This window comes from Epinephelus moara, chromosome 8 (assembly GCF_006386435.1).
Source record: "Epinephelus moara isolate mb chromosome 8, YSFRI_EMoa_1.0, whole genome shotgun sequence".
NCBI lineage: Eukaryota > Metazoa > Chordata > Actinopteri > Perciformes > Serranidae > Epinephelus > Epinephelus moara.
This window is the reverse complement of record NC_065513.1, coordinates 15,025,042-15,039,945: the sequence shown is the minus strand read 5'-3', so window position 1 is coordinate 15,039,945 and position 14,904 is coordinate 15,025,042. Positions and strand designations below refer to the sequence as shown.

Genomic DNA, 14,904 nt, shown 5'->3' with positions numbered 1-14,904 from the left:
GTGTGTTTGCCTTTTGTTAGAGGAAGCAAGTCTTTCCCACGAAAAGGCGCTTTTGTCTGAGGCGCTTAAGTACCAGCAGCATCAATACACACAATGACAGGTGGCAACTAACGGAAGTGGATTATTTTAACTTCAACATAAAAGCGTTTTGTGTGTTGCGTTTACCCAGGCTGTATGCTCTGACTACAAATGAACTCAGTACACTATTTTGCAGCCTTTACAAAAAAAGTGATTTGTTTTTTAGAATTTCAAGGTTTGGTCTTATGGTTTTTGGCAGCATTTTACATTGTAGCCAGAGTGACAAAGCCCACATGGCCCCAGATTTAAAAAAAAAAGTGAAGAGTAAGTATGGAAAGCACAGCAATTTTCATTTAAGACTGAAGCTGGTATTGGCATGGCTCCATACTGGTCAAGGGTCCTAGTTACTCATCCTGTGACAGTGAGCCAGCAGGCTTTGGCAGGTGTAACACCAGCACCCTAAAACTGATGCAGCTAGATGTAATCCAGCCACCATTGATTCTAGTTATACACCTGTGACTTTTGTAATTGCCTTCCATTAATAAAGGCCTTCATTGGTTCATTTTTTGATTACTTTTGCAGTTATCAGTGAGTTATGTCATGGAAAACAATGAAAATGCCCACCATAATTTCCCAGAGCCCAATGTGACATCTTGAAATTGATTGTATTGTCCAACTCAACCATCAAAATGTAAATAAACGTTTAATGTACACTGATATAAAGAAACCCACTGCTATTTGTCACATTTGATAAGCTAAAGAGCAAAAATATTTGCAATTACTCTTTATAAATGGCTGAAATTAAATTCAACTTCAATTAATTACTCAATTGCTCTACAAATTGCGTAACTAAGTAATCGTTTTAGCGTTAATTTAATTAATTTCTTCTTGCAACCGTTTTGTTCCTCACCAGGGGCTTTATTCTGAAAGGTGAAACAGGAAGTGTAGTGGTTGTATTGTGTGTGACTTGTTGGGGGTTCAAGCAGCGCCTGTAGTAGGAGGAGGGACTGATGATAATGGGAGGGGAGACACAGAGAGTATCAACAGCAGGGCTGTAACTAAACGTGCAGTGTGTGCTCTCTTTCTGATGAAATTTGCGCCTGTTTGATGATAAATGTGCACAGCGTCGACCGAGAGCCATTTCTATACATCTATGATGTTAATTATAAACTCTCACTTATGATTGAAGCTACTTCCAGCAAGTTTGGACAAAGAGGATTGCCGATATAAAAGCCAAGGCGTGGAAAGTTTAAATGGACTTTAAATGGGCTGATGTCGGACTTATGAAGGTGGCCTGGGTTTATGGATTTTATTGAAGTGTTTTTTTCCCCAGGAAGTCCAATAACCATGGATGCCGATGATTAATTTTATTTTATTTTGATCCACGCACGGACTGAGAAGAAAAAATGTGACCACCTGCGTTTTATCCAACACTTTCTTCTTTTTATTTTTAGTCGTGTTTTTAATCTGACGTCTCCTTGAAGAGATAGGAATGATCGGGTAAATTTGGTCTGTGAGACGAGTCTAAAAGAAGAGCATCAATGGATTGAAAGATTATACTTTCAGCTTCAAGAGAAAAGTGCCTCAAGCAAGGTAAGGAGCTGTGCAGGCAGAGCCAAAATCATCCCTAACAGGCCCTGTATTTTGCTATGACATTAATTTAGTTTTCCTGCAAAATGTACTCTAGTACTACTGAGACAGACTGTCATGTCGCGCCTTTGTTTATGTTTTATGGTATCACATGCGCCACTTTTAATCTCCGAATGAGTGTGGGGGGGTTTTCTCTAATACCATAGTGAATAGGTTTAACACGCTGTAATGACCCAAAAGTGAACTCTGTTCCCAGGATTAAAATAATGAGAACAACAGTCAGCCAAAATAGTGTTTTTTTAATCTTTTTAATTTCATTCACAGCTCCCTCCTCTCAGCTGGTGTCAGACTCACTGAGTCAGACAAAAGATGCACCTGTTTTGCATTACAGGAGATCTGTATGGTGACATGGAGGGCTGAGCATCCCAATTCACTGTAGGGGTGCATAAATATAGAGCCCGAGGCTTGGTGTATGTTATATGTACCAGACAGTATATTTGTCTGCGGCTCCACATAGTGCAGTGTGCTGGGCAGAACCTAATTTAAGCTGTTTTGCAATGAGTGCAGCCGTCTTGTGCTTTTGACATGATAGATACTCCCTGCTCTAGTGTCTCCCATCCTTTGTTTTTGTTGTGCTTGTTGATACTGGTTGGTAAGACATGAGGTGCACAGAGACGCACATCATTCTGGATGTCTGTAACGTCTTGTGTTTGGATGTAAGACTGTATAGGAAGGAACACTGTTTCCTTTTGAAAAAATAAGCTTCCTTAACCAGCTTGTAGGTTGTCAAAGGTTTCAGTTGCCTTTAACCTCTAGAAAAGATAAATTGTAACGTGTTTTTTTTCTCAAAGAGTACGCCAGAGAAAAATATATACTCCCAGTCTAGGCGTTGTGGCAAACACTAGTGTGCAAGTCTGTTTTTGTGATTGCTTTTGCATTATTTACTGGGTGACATGAACGTTCAAGAAGCCGTTCTGCATTTTTCCTTAAGAATCCTTGAAGTAAACATTGAGCATATCATCAAAGCCATCCAGCTTAACAAAGTCTGCGCACGTCAGATACCAGCCCAGGTGTCATTTTACACAATAATATCCCACATATTTAAACATTTAGCACGCCTTGACGTTTCATCAGTGTATTGCACTATTCAGAACACTGTTGCTAACTGCGCCCTGTAGGCAGATAGTGATGCTGGAGGAAATTGATTGTATTGAGAAACAAATTATTCATGAGGTGAAGGTGGTTACTCTGAATTGCTGTGCTCTTGCTAGTGAAGATAGATTCTTTTTCCTGTACAGTAAAAGCATGCAGTGGCACTGTGTCGAAGCTCATGGTTTACCAAAGAATATACAAATATTGCAAAAAAAAAAACCCACACACATAAAAGTTAAATGTAGTAAACCAAAGCTAAGGGAGAGTAGAGAAAGTGCCTCATAAAGTTTAAGGGCCATGCACCGTACCATAAAAGGTTACCATTGTGTGTCTTACGTCTCATTAGTAATGACCTGTCTGAAAGAGCCTTTTACATCTGGCCAGTAGCAGATGTTCTCTAAGTGAAGACATGAGAACCATATCACTTGACATTTTTAAATGAAATATTTCATGTTTTCTTTAAGGATCTAACATCTCTCACTGATGCCCGAGTTCTTAAATAAATCCAGCGCTATGCTTCAACAGTAGACTTAAGCTCTTGAGTTCGTTACCTTTGGTTTTTGACCCTCAGTTCCTCTCACTGTCGTGTCTTGAAAGTAGCTTTATGGGACTGACCTGTTCCTTAGAGTCGGGGGCAGGGAAGGACAAAGACACAGGATTTACAAGAATGATATTACCTGCTTTACTTTCTCTTGACTCATGTCTTTCCCCGCTCCCCTGAGACCACTGAGCTATATGTGTGGGGCATATATATATGCATGTATGTGATTTGCAGCACAGTTGAATTTCTACAAATCTGCATAGCATAGTAAAGGTAGCATTATTCAAGTTTTTGTGTGAGTAAATTAAAAGCATTCAATCACTGCTCATCAGTCAATATTGTTAGAGTATTCCCTGTAGCAGCATGCGTTAGGCTACCAGCGATCACTATGTTAATCCATACAGCAGGCTTTCCCCCTCACGAGACTAGTATTCACCCATGCCCAGTGTGTGCCCAGCTCATTTCCTTTAGTTAAATAAACATCAATACAGATACCAAATTGGGTTGCAGTGCCAGGGACAAAATCCATTGATTGATTGCAGAGTTGCAAGGGCTGGTCTAACCAGTCAAGGTTGGATTGATGGGTTTTACAACCCAGTCCCATGTAAACAACTGTCACATGTACTGTTTGTGCAGATCTGTTATCTTTACTTTGTTCCTTTGCATCACATTTCTGCCTTGGTATGAGATTGTTCTGTTCACCTGTAAAAGTTTCTGCTCGAGTAACATTTGTTGGTCTTGGTACAGGCTTGTTTGCACTGAGGCTACAGCTTCTGTCAGGATTAACAAGGATTACTAAGAGAGTAATGCTACTTCTTATCAGGCCTGTATCTGTCACTAGCATCACTGATGGTTCTGCTTAGGTACTGAGGGATAACACTTGCACGCACGCACACGCACACACACACACACACACACACACACACACACACACACACACACACACACACACAGACTGTAGGTCAAAAGTTGAACTTTTGTGTTGGGTTTTCTGTAAGTGTCAGAGAAGACGTTAGACTGAAAAGAGAAAGTGACAGTTTAATTGTCACTTATCAAGTGAACAAGATAGCTGAAAGACTGCTCGAGTTTACTCCTGCACAGTGTAACTCATCACAAAGTGTTCCTTAACTTTTGCATTATTCAGTTTATGCCTCCTCATCAATTTATTCTAGTGTGATTCAGAGGAGATGCATATGGAGCGATCAGGCTTACCAGCTGTTACAGCCGACAGCTTAAAATCTGCTTCTTACATGCAGTCTACACAACACATCCATCCACCTAAGTGATTTTGGAAATACCTGTTTTTTCTTATTATTTAGTGAAATTTGAGTTCTTTAGAGGGTGTTACAGATTTCCACTTTTGGCAAATGATGGTTTGAGTCTGCATTTGTAAAGTTATTGCTTAGCAGTGGAGATGAGAATAGTAGCTTCTACAACAGAATTGTATAAGTGATCTTTTAGAGAAGATCACCAATACATAAGTTGCTTTTTACTGAGTCAGGGTCCACATTCTGTCGTGTGTGGTCCCCATAAAATGCGGTCAGCATAGGGCTGGGTAATATAGTGTTATTGTAGAGATATGAGACTAGATATTGTCTTAGATTTTGGATATGGTAATATCGTAAGCGTAAGTGTTGTCTTTTCTTGTTTTTTAAGGCTGCATTACAGTAAAGGGATGTAATTTCCTGAACTTACCAGACTGTTCTAGCTGCTCTATTATTTGTCCTCACCTACATAGTTATTATATTATTCACATTACTGATGATTATTTATCAAAAATATCATTGTGCAAATATTCTGTGAAAACATCAATAGTCAACCTACAATATTGTCACAATACCGATAATGACATACTTTGTCAAAATTACTGTGATGTATTTGATTGTCTTCTCAGCGCCCAGCCTTAGGTCAACATAACCTGCTGACTCTGCAGCAAATAAACCAGCCATGTTATCTCCAGCAATGGCTGGACAAATCTGGAGTGTTTAGTGACTTCATTTTCAAGTGATTGATCACTGCATAGCCAGATGACAAGAGCGTCCTTGAGTTGTCTCACCAATTTGATCTGTAATTCAATTAGACTATTAACACTCGGAGCAGCAGAGCGGGATTAGACTGGGTGTTACAAACATCCAGACCAGAAGGCTAAGTCATGCCTAGATCTAAAGCAATTTGTGTCATTGAAATCCAGTGAAACATTAGACAGCAGAGCTAAATGTCTTTTCCCCAGGTGAATTAACCTTTCTTAACCTTATGACGAGAAGGGTTCATGTTGGGTTTTCCAAGCTTTTCCTGTAGTTATCTTTTAAGCTGTTTGTGTCGTCACTTTGCACATTTAACCTCCAAAAAATCTCATCTTTTAAGTGCCAAAGATCACTCAGGTCCTGTCTATTTCACTGCCAATGTTCGTCCCATTTGCACATGTTGAGTTCGGTATGGTTGTGTGCAACTTGCAAAGTTGTTAATTCCTTTTTCTCAGATATACTTGTGAGGAGATTAGTTCGCAGGAGTAAACCCCTCTCACTTCTCACATGCTGAAGTTTGAATAGGAGTTGTCTACAGTTTTTCTTTCTTTGTAAGTTACTTAAGTGATGAAAATCTTAATTGCTGCACGTGTCTGTTATTACATTGCTGTCATGTAAATAGCAACAGTACTGCTGCTGCTTGACTGTTTATGATTTGTCATAGAATCCATGTTCTGTCTTAAACATTTGGGCTTTTCTCTGGGGGCCTCTCAACCCTTTTCCAGTACCTACGTTTGAACCATTCAGAGCATTTTTTTTTTTTAAAGATATTTTTTAGGGCTTTTTAGCCTTTAATGTATAGGACAGACAAGCATGAAGGGGGGAGAGAGAGAGGGAGTGACATGCAGCAAAGGGCCACAGGCTGGAGTCGAACCCGGGCCACTGCGGCAATAGCCTTGTACATGGGGCGCCTGCTCTACCACTAAGCCACCAGCGCCCCAAACCATTCAGAGCATTTTGACCAAAAACAAATTGGTTTGGAACCCGAAAAGTTGGTTCCCAGCTGGAACCAAAAAATAGCAGGTTTTCCTTGGCCCAAAGGGCAAAGTGTGGCAACATCAGTCGGCGTGTCATATTGTACAGGTTGGAAATAGTGGATGGAAAAGGCTACAGTAGAGATGCTAGTTGAGAAATCATCAGAAAAACGAGTGCAGTGTTCATTCTAATAGTTGGCCCATGCTTGTTTTTTTGATAAAAGCAAATATATGTTATACCAGAACAAAAACTCACAGGTAGTCGGTGCGATTTGCTATCTTGCTACTACTGTTTACTTCCGTTGTGCATTGTGCAACACCCTCTGTTAATAAGGTATGCTTGATTACAGTGGTTCTGATCAAAACCTGTGGAAACATGGGCTGGTTCGCTAGATAGCACCAAAGTACCAAGAGTGCTGAACAAAACTGGTTCAAGAACCAGAGATAATTTAGTGGAAAAGGGGTATCTTTGTACGTGTCAATTAAATGGGCCCTTGCTCTGCTCTGCTGCCTGGGGAAATAACCTGGTTGTCTTCCATCTACTCCTGCACCTGCAGACAAAGCCGCCCTCCAGGCTTCCTCTGTAATATGCCGGCTCAGTGTGGGTGCAGTCCTGTCTGTTGGTTGCCACAAGCCAGTCATATATTCTGGTGTGGAGGCGCAGCAGAGCAGGCAGGAGAAAAGGGATTTGGATTTGTTATGTTTTGAGGTTGTCAAAAGTTACTTGAGGCCTGGATCTGAGCTGGAATTTTAGATGTATGATAGGATTTGCTCATTACTTGTGCTGTCATGTTGTTAAAATGACTGTGAAGATGACAGCCGAGATGATGCAGTGATGTGCAATCACTTCCATCATTCTTGTGACTGCTGGAGGTGATGATTAGACGGAAAAGATTTATTTATTTATTTATCTTGAATCCATTATAAGAGTCCTGTTTATTCCGACACCCCCACTGAGCGAATAATGTTTGCTCAGTTGGAGTAATCCTTTCCTCCTTAACAAACTGTCGTGTAAAAACTATTGACCTCAGCCTTTATTTGTGCCCTACCATCCTCCCCTCTTCATCGGCTTTTACTGTAAAGCCAACCCCACACTGAAGTGTTTTTGTCCCTCTCCTCTTCAGTGCTTGTGTAACCTTGGTTTTGTATTTCTGCTTGTTTTGGAAAGGTGCTAAACAGAAGTTATTACAGTGCTTCACGGCCAGCTCCAGCAGCAACATTCTCAACCTTATGTCGGTCAAGTGCAAGGAGATAAATGCATCTTTCTGCTGCTCTATTCTGGGATGTTTGTTTACTCAATTGCAAACATAACTGCTAAGAGACTAAACATGGCCGTCGTGGGATTCAGTTATCCTCCTTTTCTACAGGGCATCTGTGGTTATAGCAGCAGCTAATATCCCACACCTACTTGTTACTAAGAATAGCCTCCTTCTTATATTACTTAAATGAACTTAAAGTAATAAGCTGGTATTAGGGGTACTGAATGGAGTGACTTAAGGGAAGGGGGTGATGTCTTCCATTATGTCTGAAGGGCAGCAACTTAAATTTGTGCCTCCAATCCAATTTAAAGTGGAGGGCCTCACGAATTGCTGCAGCTGTTCTCATCGTTCAGACTGTGAAGTAGGCCCACAATTTGTGTAACTGCAGTCCTGTTTGTGGGGCTCATTAGGAGATACTGAACACATCAGTGGACTGTGCTGGTGTGTTTGCATGTGCTGTTTGTGCGTTTAATAGTCAGGTGAACAACAGTTGCTGCCGTCAGCTGCTTGGCTTGTACTGTACTCGAGGGAGTCTTGAATTCAGGTTAATTTAAGAGCGTTGTCATATGGCAGTCTATTTGTGCCAGCTAAGTTTCTTTTTTAAGCAGTGGTAATCAGATAACATCTGGAGTTGGTTAGACGCAACTTTAATATTGTTCATGTCACCTGTCAGTTACCGTTGGCCTGTTAAGTGTGAGATGGGACCTTCTGGGTGAGCTGAACCAATCACAAGCATAAGGTTAATCTGTACACACAGTTACAGTACAGCCTTGTCTTCTCTATGGACTCACAGACACGCACACACACGCATACACTGTGGGCACTTGTTGGAATAGCTTATTTGCCTTAATCCAACCACAGCTCAGACATGCAATTTTCTAGAGGATTACGTGTTTTCAAAGAATACAGTTATTTATGAACCAAGAAGCATCTGGAATGTTGTGTAGTTGTTGGATTATGAGTTGATGTTAACTTTAGGGATTACATTCGTCCTGGGGGGATGTGAGAGATGTCCTTGTGCAGCGGTGAATCTTTGAACGGTGCAGTAGTTTGCTGTTAAAGAGTGAACGGGATGTGTGGTCTTCTCCTTCAGGTTGGGAGATGTGTGAAGGAGTGTGACGGACGGCCATGGGACTGGAGAGACGGTGGCTTCAGGCTGTCACCACTGCTGTAGCCATCTGTCTGCTAAGTAAGTATGCTAATGCAAATATGGATCCATTGCATACACTTAAAATACATTTCCATAATTAATTTCTCCTTGTTGAACTTTTAGAGTCTTCCTCAAATGATTGCAGGCATTTCTCAGTACTGAGTTGTGTTGGTCAAAGCTGTGTAATACTACTTTCAACAATTAAATGCTTTTTCAACAAACTGATCACTCACGAAACACATTAATATTACTAAAACATTACATACATTTTTCCAAAATTGAATAACTCATCCAAAGAACTGTGATGTTTTGAGCTCTTTGTCAGGTATTGCAGCGTGACACAAACAACAAAACATAATTGTTGTAGGTCCTACTTGTCCGAACACCCACAGCAAAAGAATTAGACACTGTTATGTAATACAGATGTAGAAAATGTACTCAACATGTGTTTATAGGACTTTCACATGTACAGAACAGATTAGCAGCTGTTGTTGGATCATATTTACATGATCATGATGGTGGTACTGCTTTACAGTATGTCACTGCTGGTCTTTTATGCAGCATTAATACATTATTTATAAAAGTGCTGTCACATTTAACTGTACATGTTAGGTTTGGATTATGAGTTTGGCAGATTTTGTTGTACACTGCTTTACTAGTGGGAAGGGCTGTACCAAACTTTTTTTTAATGAATCTGTCGATTATTTTCTTGATTAATCGATTAAATTGTTGTTTGTTTCGATTGTTTGGCCTATATAATGTCAGAAAATGGTAAAAAAAAGAAAAAAAGAAAAGACGATCAGTGTTTCCCAAAGCCCAAGATGACATCATCTTGTTTTGTTCACAGCCCAAAGATATTCAGTTAACTGTAAAGAAACCAGAAAATATTCACATTTAAGAAGTTGGAATCAGGGACTTTTTGCATTTTTTTAATTACTCAAACAGATTAATCAATTATCAAAGTTGTTGGCGATTAATTAATAGTTGACAACTAATCGATTTATAGATACACCTTTACTGGTGGGTGATGATGAGTGACAAATGACTCCACGTTGAGTTTAGTCAAATAATTGGTTGAATTTGTGCACATTTATCTTTGTTTAAAATCAGCTGAAAACTGTTCAACAAAACGAGATGTTTTACCAATTGGGCAAAGTGGTAATGAAAAATTAAATCACATAAACGATATAAAATGCTTTGTCTGGTTATATCATGTCATATATTCAAACAAAGTTGCAAAGACTGTCTGGTTAAGCATTTTTTAGTTTGTAAGGCAACCAGTTGTTTTCCTCTATTTGTCTTTGCCATTTGTTTGCATTGCTTCACCAAAAGTTCATTGTTTACCAACTTCAACAAGACCTACAGTCTGTCACTTGTTATGATAAAGCATCGCAAAGCAGTTGGCATATGTCGCCGTTTAGCTGCCTACATGCAGTCGGAGTGACACCGTGATGGATCTGGCACAGCTCCCATTGCCTCACATTGGGGAAAGTAATGAGGAGGGGCTGCAGCATAGACATGAGTGGACGAGAGGGAATGGGGCCAAAATCCAACTTAAATAATATCTCTGGGTGTGGATTTAGATCAATCTGGGATTTATGCTACCCCCATCCCTAGGCACGCTTCTCTGTGTGCATGCATGTGTTTGTAAGGGGGGGTGGTGGGATTGATTGTGGCTGGTCCGCAGACCATGTGTGGACCCCAGGGGGTGGTGGGAGGTCGGCTGGAGAGAGCACAGAGGGTCCTGCTGCCCTGCATCAGAGTATCACCACCAACCCCCCCTTCTGAGATTAAAGTAATCACCAGGCCAGATGAGTAGTAGAGCAAACACTGGCACCCAGTCGCGCACACACCCACGTGAGCACATGGCAGCGAGGGAGAGGAGAGACTGCTCCAGGTGCCACTAATGGGATTGCTGTGTGTTTGCAGGCTTTGCAGCTATACGATCTTGTCACCAAATGGCACACGATTGTTTTACATGCTCTCTGACAGCCCCAGTTTTATCAGGGAACACTCTGGGGATGTCGTAGTCGCTGACTGATCCAGTTCAACATTGACCTCTTCTTGTCAGTGTTATCCTGCTCTCTCTTATCCCTCCCAAGATATTGCTGCTAATGTTTTATGAACTGCTCACAGCATAGCAAACAATTTTCACATGAATGAATGACCAAAAAAATTCCAAAGAGGTTAATCCGGCCTCTCTGGCTGCCATAACTCTTTGTAAAAGGCCCATATTTCTCAAGCCCTTGTAAAACATGATTTATGTGTTGTGTGGAAGTCACATTTTTACTGTTTATTGCCTTCTGTGCTATCAGTGACTGTCCACAGTGAGTCTCATGCTTTATCTCCTGGTGATATGTTGTTGCTGCTTTTACAGGTGTGTCTCAAGGTGCGGCAACATTGGTTCGTGCAAGAGAGGGGGGCTCTGCGGAACTGAGCTGCAATCTCACTCCTGCATCTAAAGAAGCCACCACCCCAAACCTCTTTCCTCTGCATGTGGTGGAGTGGGTGCGCCTCGGTTACAACGTTCCCATCCTCATCAAATTTGGAGTGTACGCTCCTCGTGTTCATCCAAACTACAAGGGTAAGAGTTATTCAGACGTGCTCAGCCACTCCTTTCAGAAAACACACATTAAAAAAAAACATGCTGTATCTGTAACAACATGTGTTACTTGACTTGAAGTCCCTTCCACTGAAGCAGACCCGTAAGACCTTTCTTTGATTGAATCTTTTTTCAGTGCTTTAGCAGTTTGACTACTCACAGATCATAGTGTGGTGCTTTGAAAACATTTCTCAGTAGGACAACAAAGAACTGACTCTGGAGCTATCATAGCAGTTTCTTTCTGAAAGGATTAATTAGACTGACCGCCAATTGACAGATTTCTCTAATTATGGTTCAGTAGTTTTCAGTGAGGAGAGGCGAAGTATCCATGTGGCTACATTTCTCTTTTACCTCGAGTTACATGCATCTGTCCTCTGTGGGTAAAGGTAGGCATAAGGAGGTGACACTGGTATTTACGAAGACTTGGGAAGGGGAAGTTTGGATGAAACAAAATCCCAAATAGGTAATCCATCTAAACCACAATTCCCTTAATTACTGTTGGTGTTGCAGTCTGTATGTTTCCAGGCTGCAGTTGCAGTGCAGGGAGAAGAGGAAGGGCGAGATTGGATGTGTTTTAATGGAGGCTGTTAAAGGGGGGTGGGGTAGCTGAGCAGGAAGAAGGGGGCTACCAGTAACGCTGTGCATTGGGGGATTAGGAGTGTAGGTGGGGGCTCGGTGGTCTGATGACAGTGTTTTATTAGTATGCTGAGGGGTGACCCAGTAAGGGGAGATTGTTGTGCTGGAAGGAGGATGGATGAAGCATTGGGAATAATGGGAGTTTTCTTGCTGGAGCCCTATAATCCTGTCATTGTCTAGCAGAGGACAAAAGACAAAGAGGGGTATCACAACCTCCCCTTGCTTTGCCAAAGCCAACAGGACTATTAGGACACCCAAAATCCCATACTGTCCCAACTAGGTCACTGAAATGTACAGCAGGGAACATGGCTTAAAAGCCCTCTGCATTTGTCGTATTAGAACTTATTTTAACAGGAACTCCCACAGAGAATGAAAGCCTCTGATTCAGACACGTTTGCAGCATCGTGACAACTCAGGAGCTGCATTTAAGGTCTACATGGGCTGAACCACAAACAGGCTGCCTCCACCGGGCAATTGGGCTACATGTGTTTAGCATGTTAGGCCGTTAACCATGTCATTGTTTCGGGGCAGTCATCTGATGCACAAGCAGCCATAATGAAGTAAACAACATTGCAGAGATGTTGCTCAGAGTAGAAGACTGTTTGGGATGTCCTAATATTTTGCCATTTGTATCTCTTGTGTGTACTTGTGTGCACTTGTCTGGTCTGGGTTTTACCCCTGTCTGCCTCAGATCCTCATATCTCCCCTCCCACTGGAGGCAGATGGCAGCATGTGAAGCGTGTCAGCGCTGTGGGTCTAATGTATTCTACCCTCAAATTAAAATGTTGGGGGATTTCAGATTTAACCGCAAGACAGTCACGTAGGCGACCATTTCCTGATTTTTGTCTTGGCTTGTCTGAGATCAGGAACAAGCGGGATGAGGCCTGTACTGTTGTTAAGAGCTGGGTGGATTTACAGCATAATGGCTGCTTCCAATAATGCTAAGTAAAGTGTCAGACTTCACTATGTATTGCTAAATGTAAGTGCTCTCCTGTCCTTCCTTTGGTGGACTCATTGCATTGCAAATGCTGCACATTTAAGTGAGCTAAAATAAAACATAAAAAGCATTCCCAAAGGCTGTCTGTCCTTGGTCTGCTGCTTTGTCTCAAACTCACTGATGCTATTGGCCAATTTTAGAAACTGAGATGAAAGAATAAAGCAAGCGATATCTTGGAGGACTATTTCAGTCGTCCATTAAACCACCATTTTTTGATACGATATCAGGTGTATTTGAGATTGCACTCTTTATTTGAGGAGTGACAAGGCTACTGAATGGCATTCTCCTGTCGACCCCTTTAGACGCCACACCAGCCTGTCTAGGTCTCAGAGAGCTTTTCTTGTCTGTTCATCGGGAAGGTAGTGCTCATCCCGCTTCCTCTCTGTTTCACACCCAGCATGCCCTGCAGGGCTGAACATTAGTCAACTCACAACAAAGAGGAAACAGCCGGATAAACTCTGACTGACATACTATTATAGTCTGCTTGAGTTGTATTTGTTGAGACAATATGTTGAAGTCTTGCGGTGTCAGGATGGTTTACTGTTGCAGGGCTAGATCAAATGTCTCCTGTGTGCTGAAGTAAATCAGTAGCGACCGTGAGCAGGGGAGTCTGACCTTAGGTTAGAACGACAATGGACAATCCCCCAGATCTCAGCAGGCCTTCATCACGCTCTCAGTGTGACCTCTGAAGACTGGAGAAGTTAAGGCCTGCATTTGTCACACACATGCACAAGTCACGTACACACACACACACACACACACACACACTTAAATCTACCAATGCACACACACAAACCCTGAACTCTATAACCTTTGAAGAACTAAGCTTTTGCAAACATACATCTTATTGCACAAAATGGCCCAGCTGAAAGGTGAAACTGATCATTGATGGATCTGACCTTTATCCATCACCAACCAGTTTTTCTGCTATAACTAGACCAGGATGGTGTGTGGCAAACAATGACACATGAAAGAAGAATAGATGGCTGCCACTTGGGAATTTTCCCAGGCTTAGTGCAACAGGCCATTACAAAAGCTCTGTTACCTCATGCCATAGGTGTGTCACTGTCCAGATTCATATGAGGAGCATGAGATCAGAGTCAGTGCTGTGCTGAGGTGTCATATCAGTGCTGTCCAAGTGTCTCTTCTGTCATATATCTACTCTTGTACGTTGGGTTTAATTTTTTGTAATTAACATTTATTACAATAATTTGAAAAAATCAATGTTTACTAATGATGAAGACACTAAGCATTTTCCTTATGGTCACTACTAACAGAAACTAAAGCAAATTTTAGGTAACTATTAATTATTACCATCAGTGTTATCTTTTCCTGACCAGAGGTTAATGCTCAAGTCCTACACTGAAAAATGTTCAAACACTTCTCGTAATCTCACTGGACCAAATACCACTACTGTACTATAATATGCTTTGGCCCGTGATCGTTTTTGAGAGCTAATGGCCCATGGTAAGTTGAGTAGCCACTGCAGTAAAATTTGGCACGTGAGCTGTGTGTGAGTTTGCTGGTGCAAGGGTTAACAGAGCTGGACAGAGCGAGAGGGACAGAGTTAACTGTAATCTATCTCACGACAAAGAGCTATTCATAAGAGGGTTAAACTGATTAGGGAGACAGGAGGATTGAAGAGAGAAATTTGGGGGAGCGGGAGGGGTGAGCTGTCAGAGGCAGGGGGCCGGTCCCAGACTTATGATTGTATTCAAATCAAAACACATCCCACAATGCACCTCCGCTCGGCTCTCTTATGCACATACGGATGGACAAAGAAAAGCACTGCGGATGCTTCTCCAAACAGAATAATCTGTCTTCCTCCACAGTTACCCCTGCGATGGTATCACATATAATTCACTACACCCCTTGTATTACTGTGTCAGTAAGTACCAGTGGGAACCCCCAACACAAAAATCACATGTTGATTTCATTCCTCTGGAGCAATAAAATCCTTG

At 41.6% G+C, this 14,904-nt stretch overlaps 1 protein-coding gene across 2 annotated transcripts in view; it reads left to right on the top strand.

The window, feature by feature from the left end:
- Positions 1 to 1,039: 1,039 nt before the first annotated feature.
- igsf9b (immunoglobulin superfamily, member 9b) overlaps positions 1,040 to 14,904 on the top strand; it is a 31,120-nt gene continuing 17,255 nt past the window's right edge. For both annotated transcript variants that reach the window (XM_050051130.1, XM_050051129.1), the window contains exons 1-3: positions 1,040 to 1,611; positions 8,652 to 8,747; positions 11,086 to 11,292. In XM_050051130.1, coding sequence (XP_049907087.1) covers positions 8,687 to 8,747; positions 11,086 to 11,292 — 268 coding nt within the window. In that variant the 5' untranslated portion in view covers positions 1,040 to 1,611; positions 8,652 to 8,686. The remainder of the gene's footprint in view (positions 1,612 to 8,651; positions 8,748 to 11,085; positions 11,293 to 14,904) is intronic.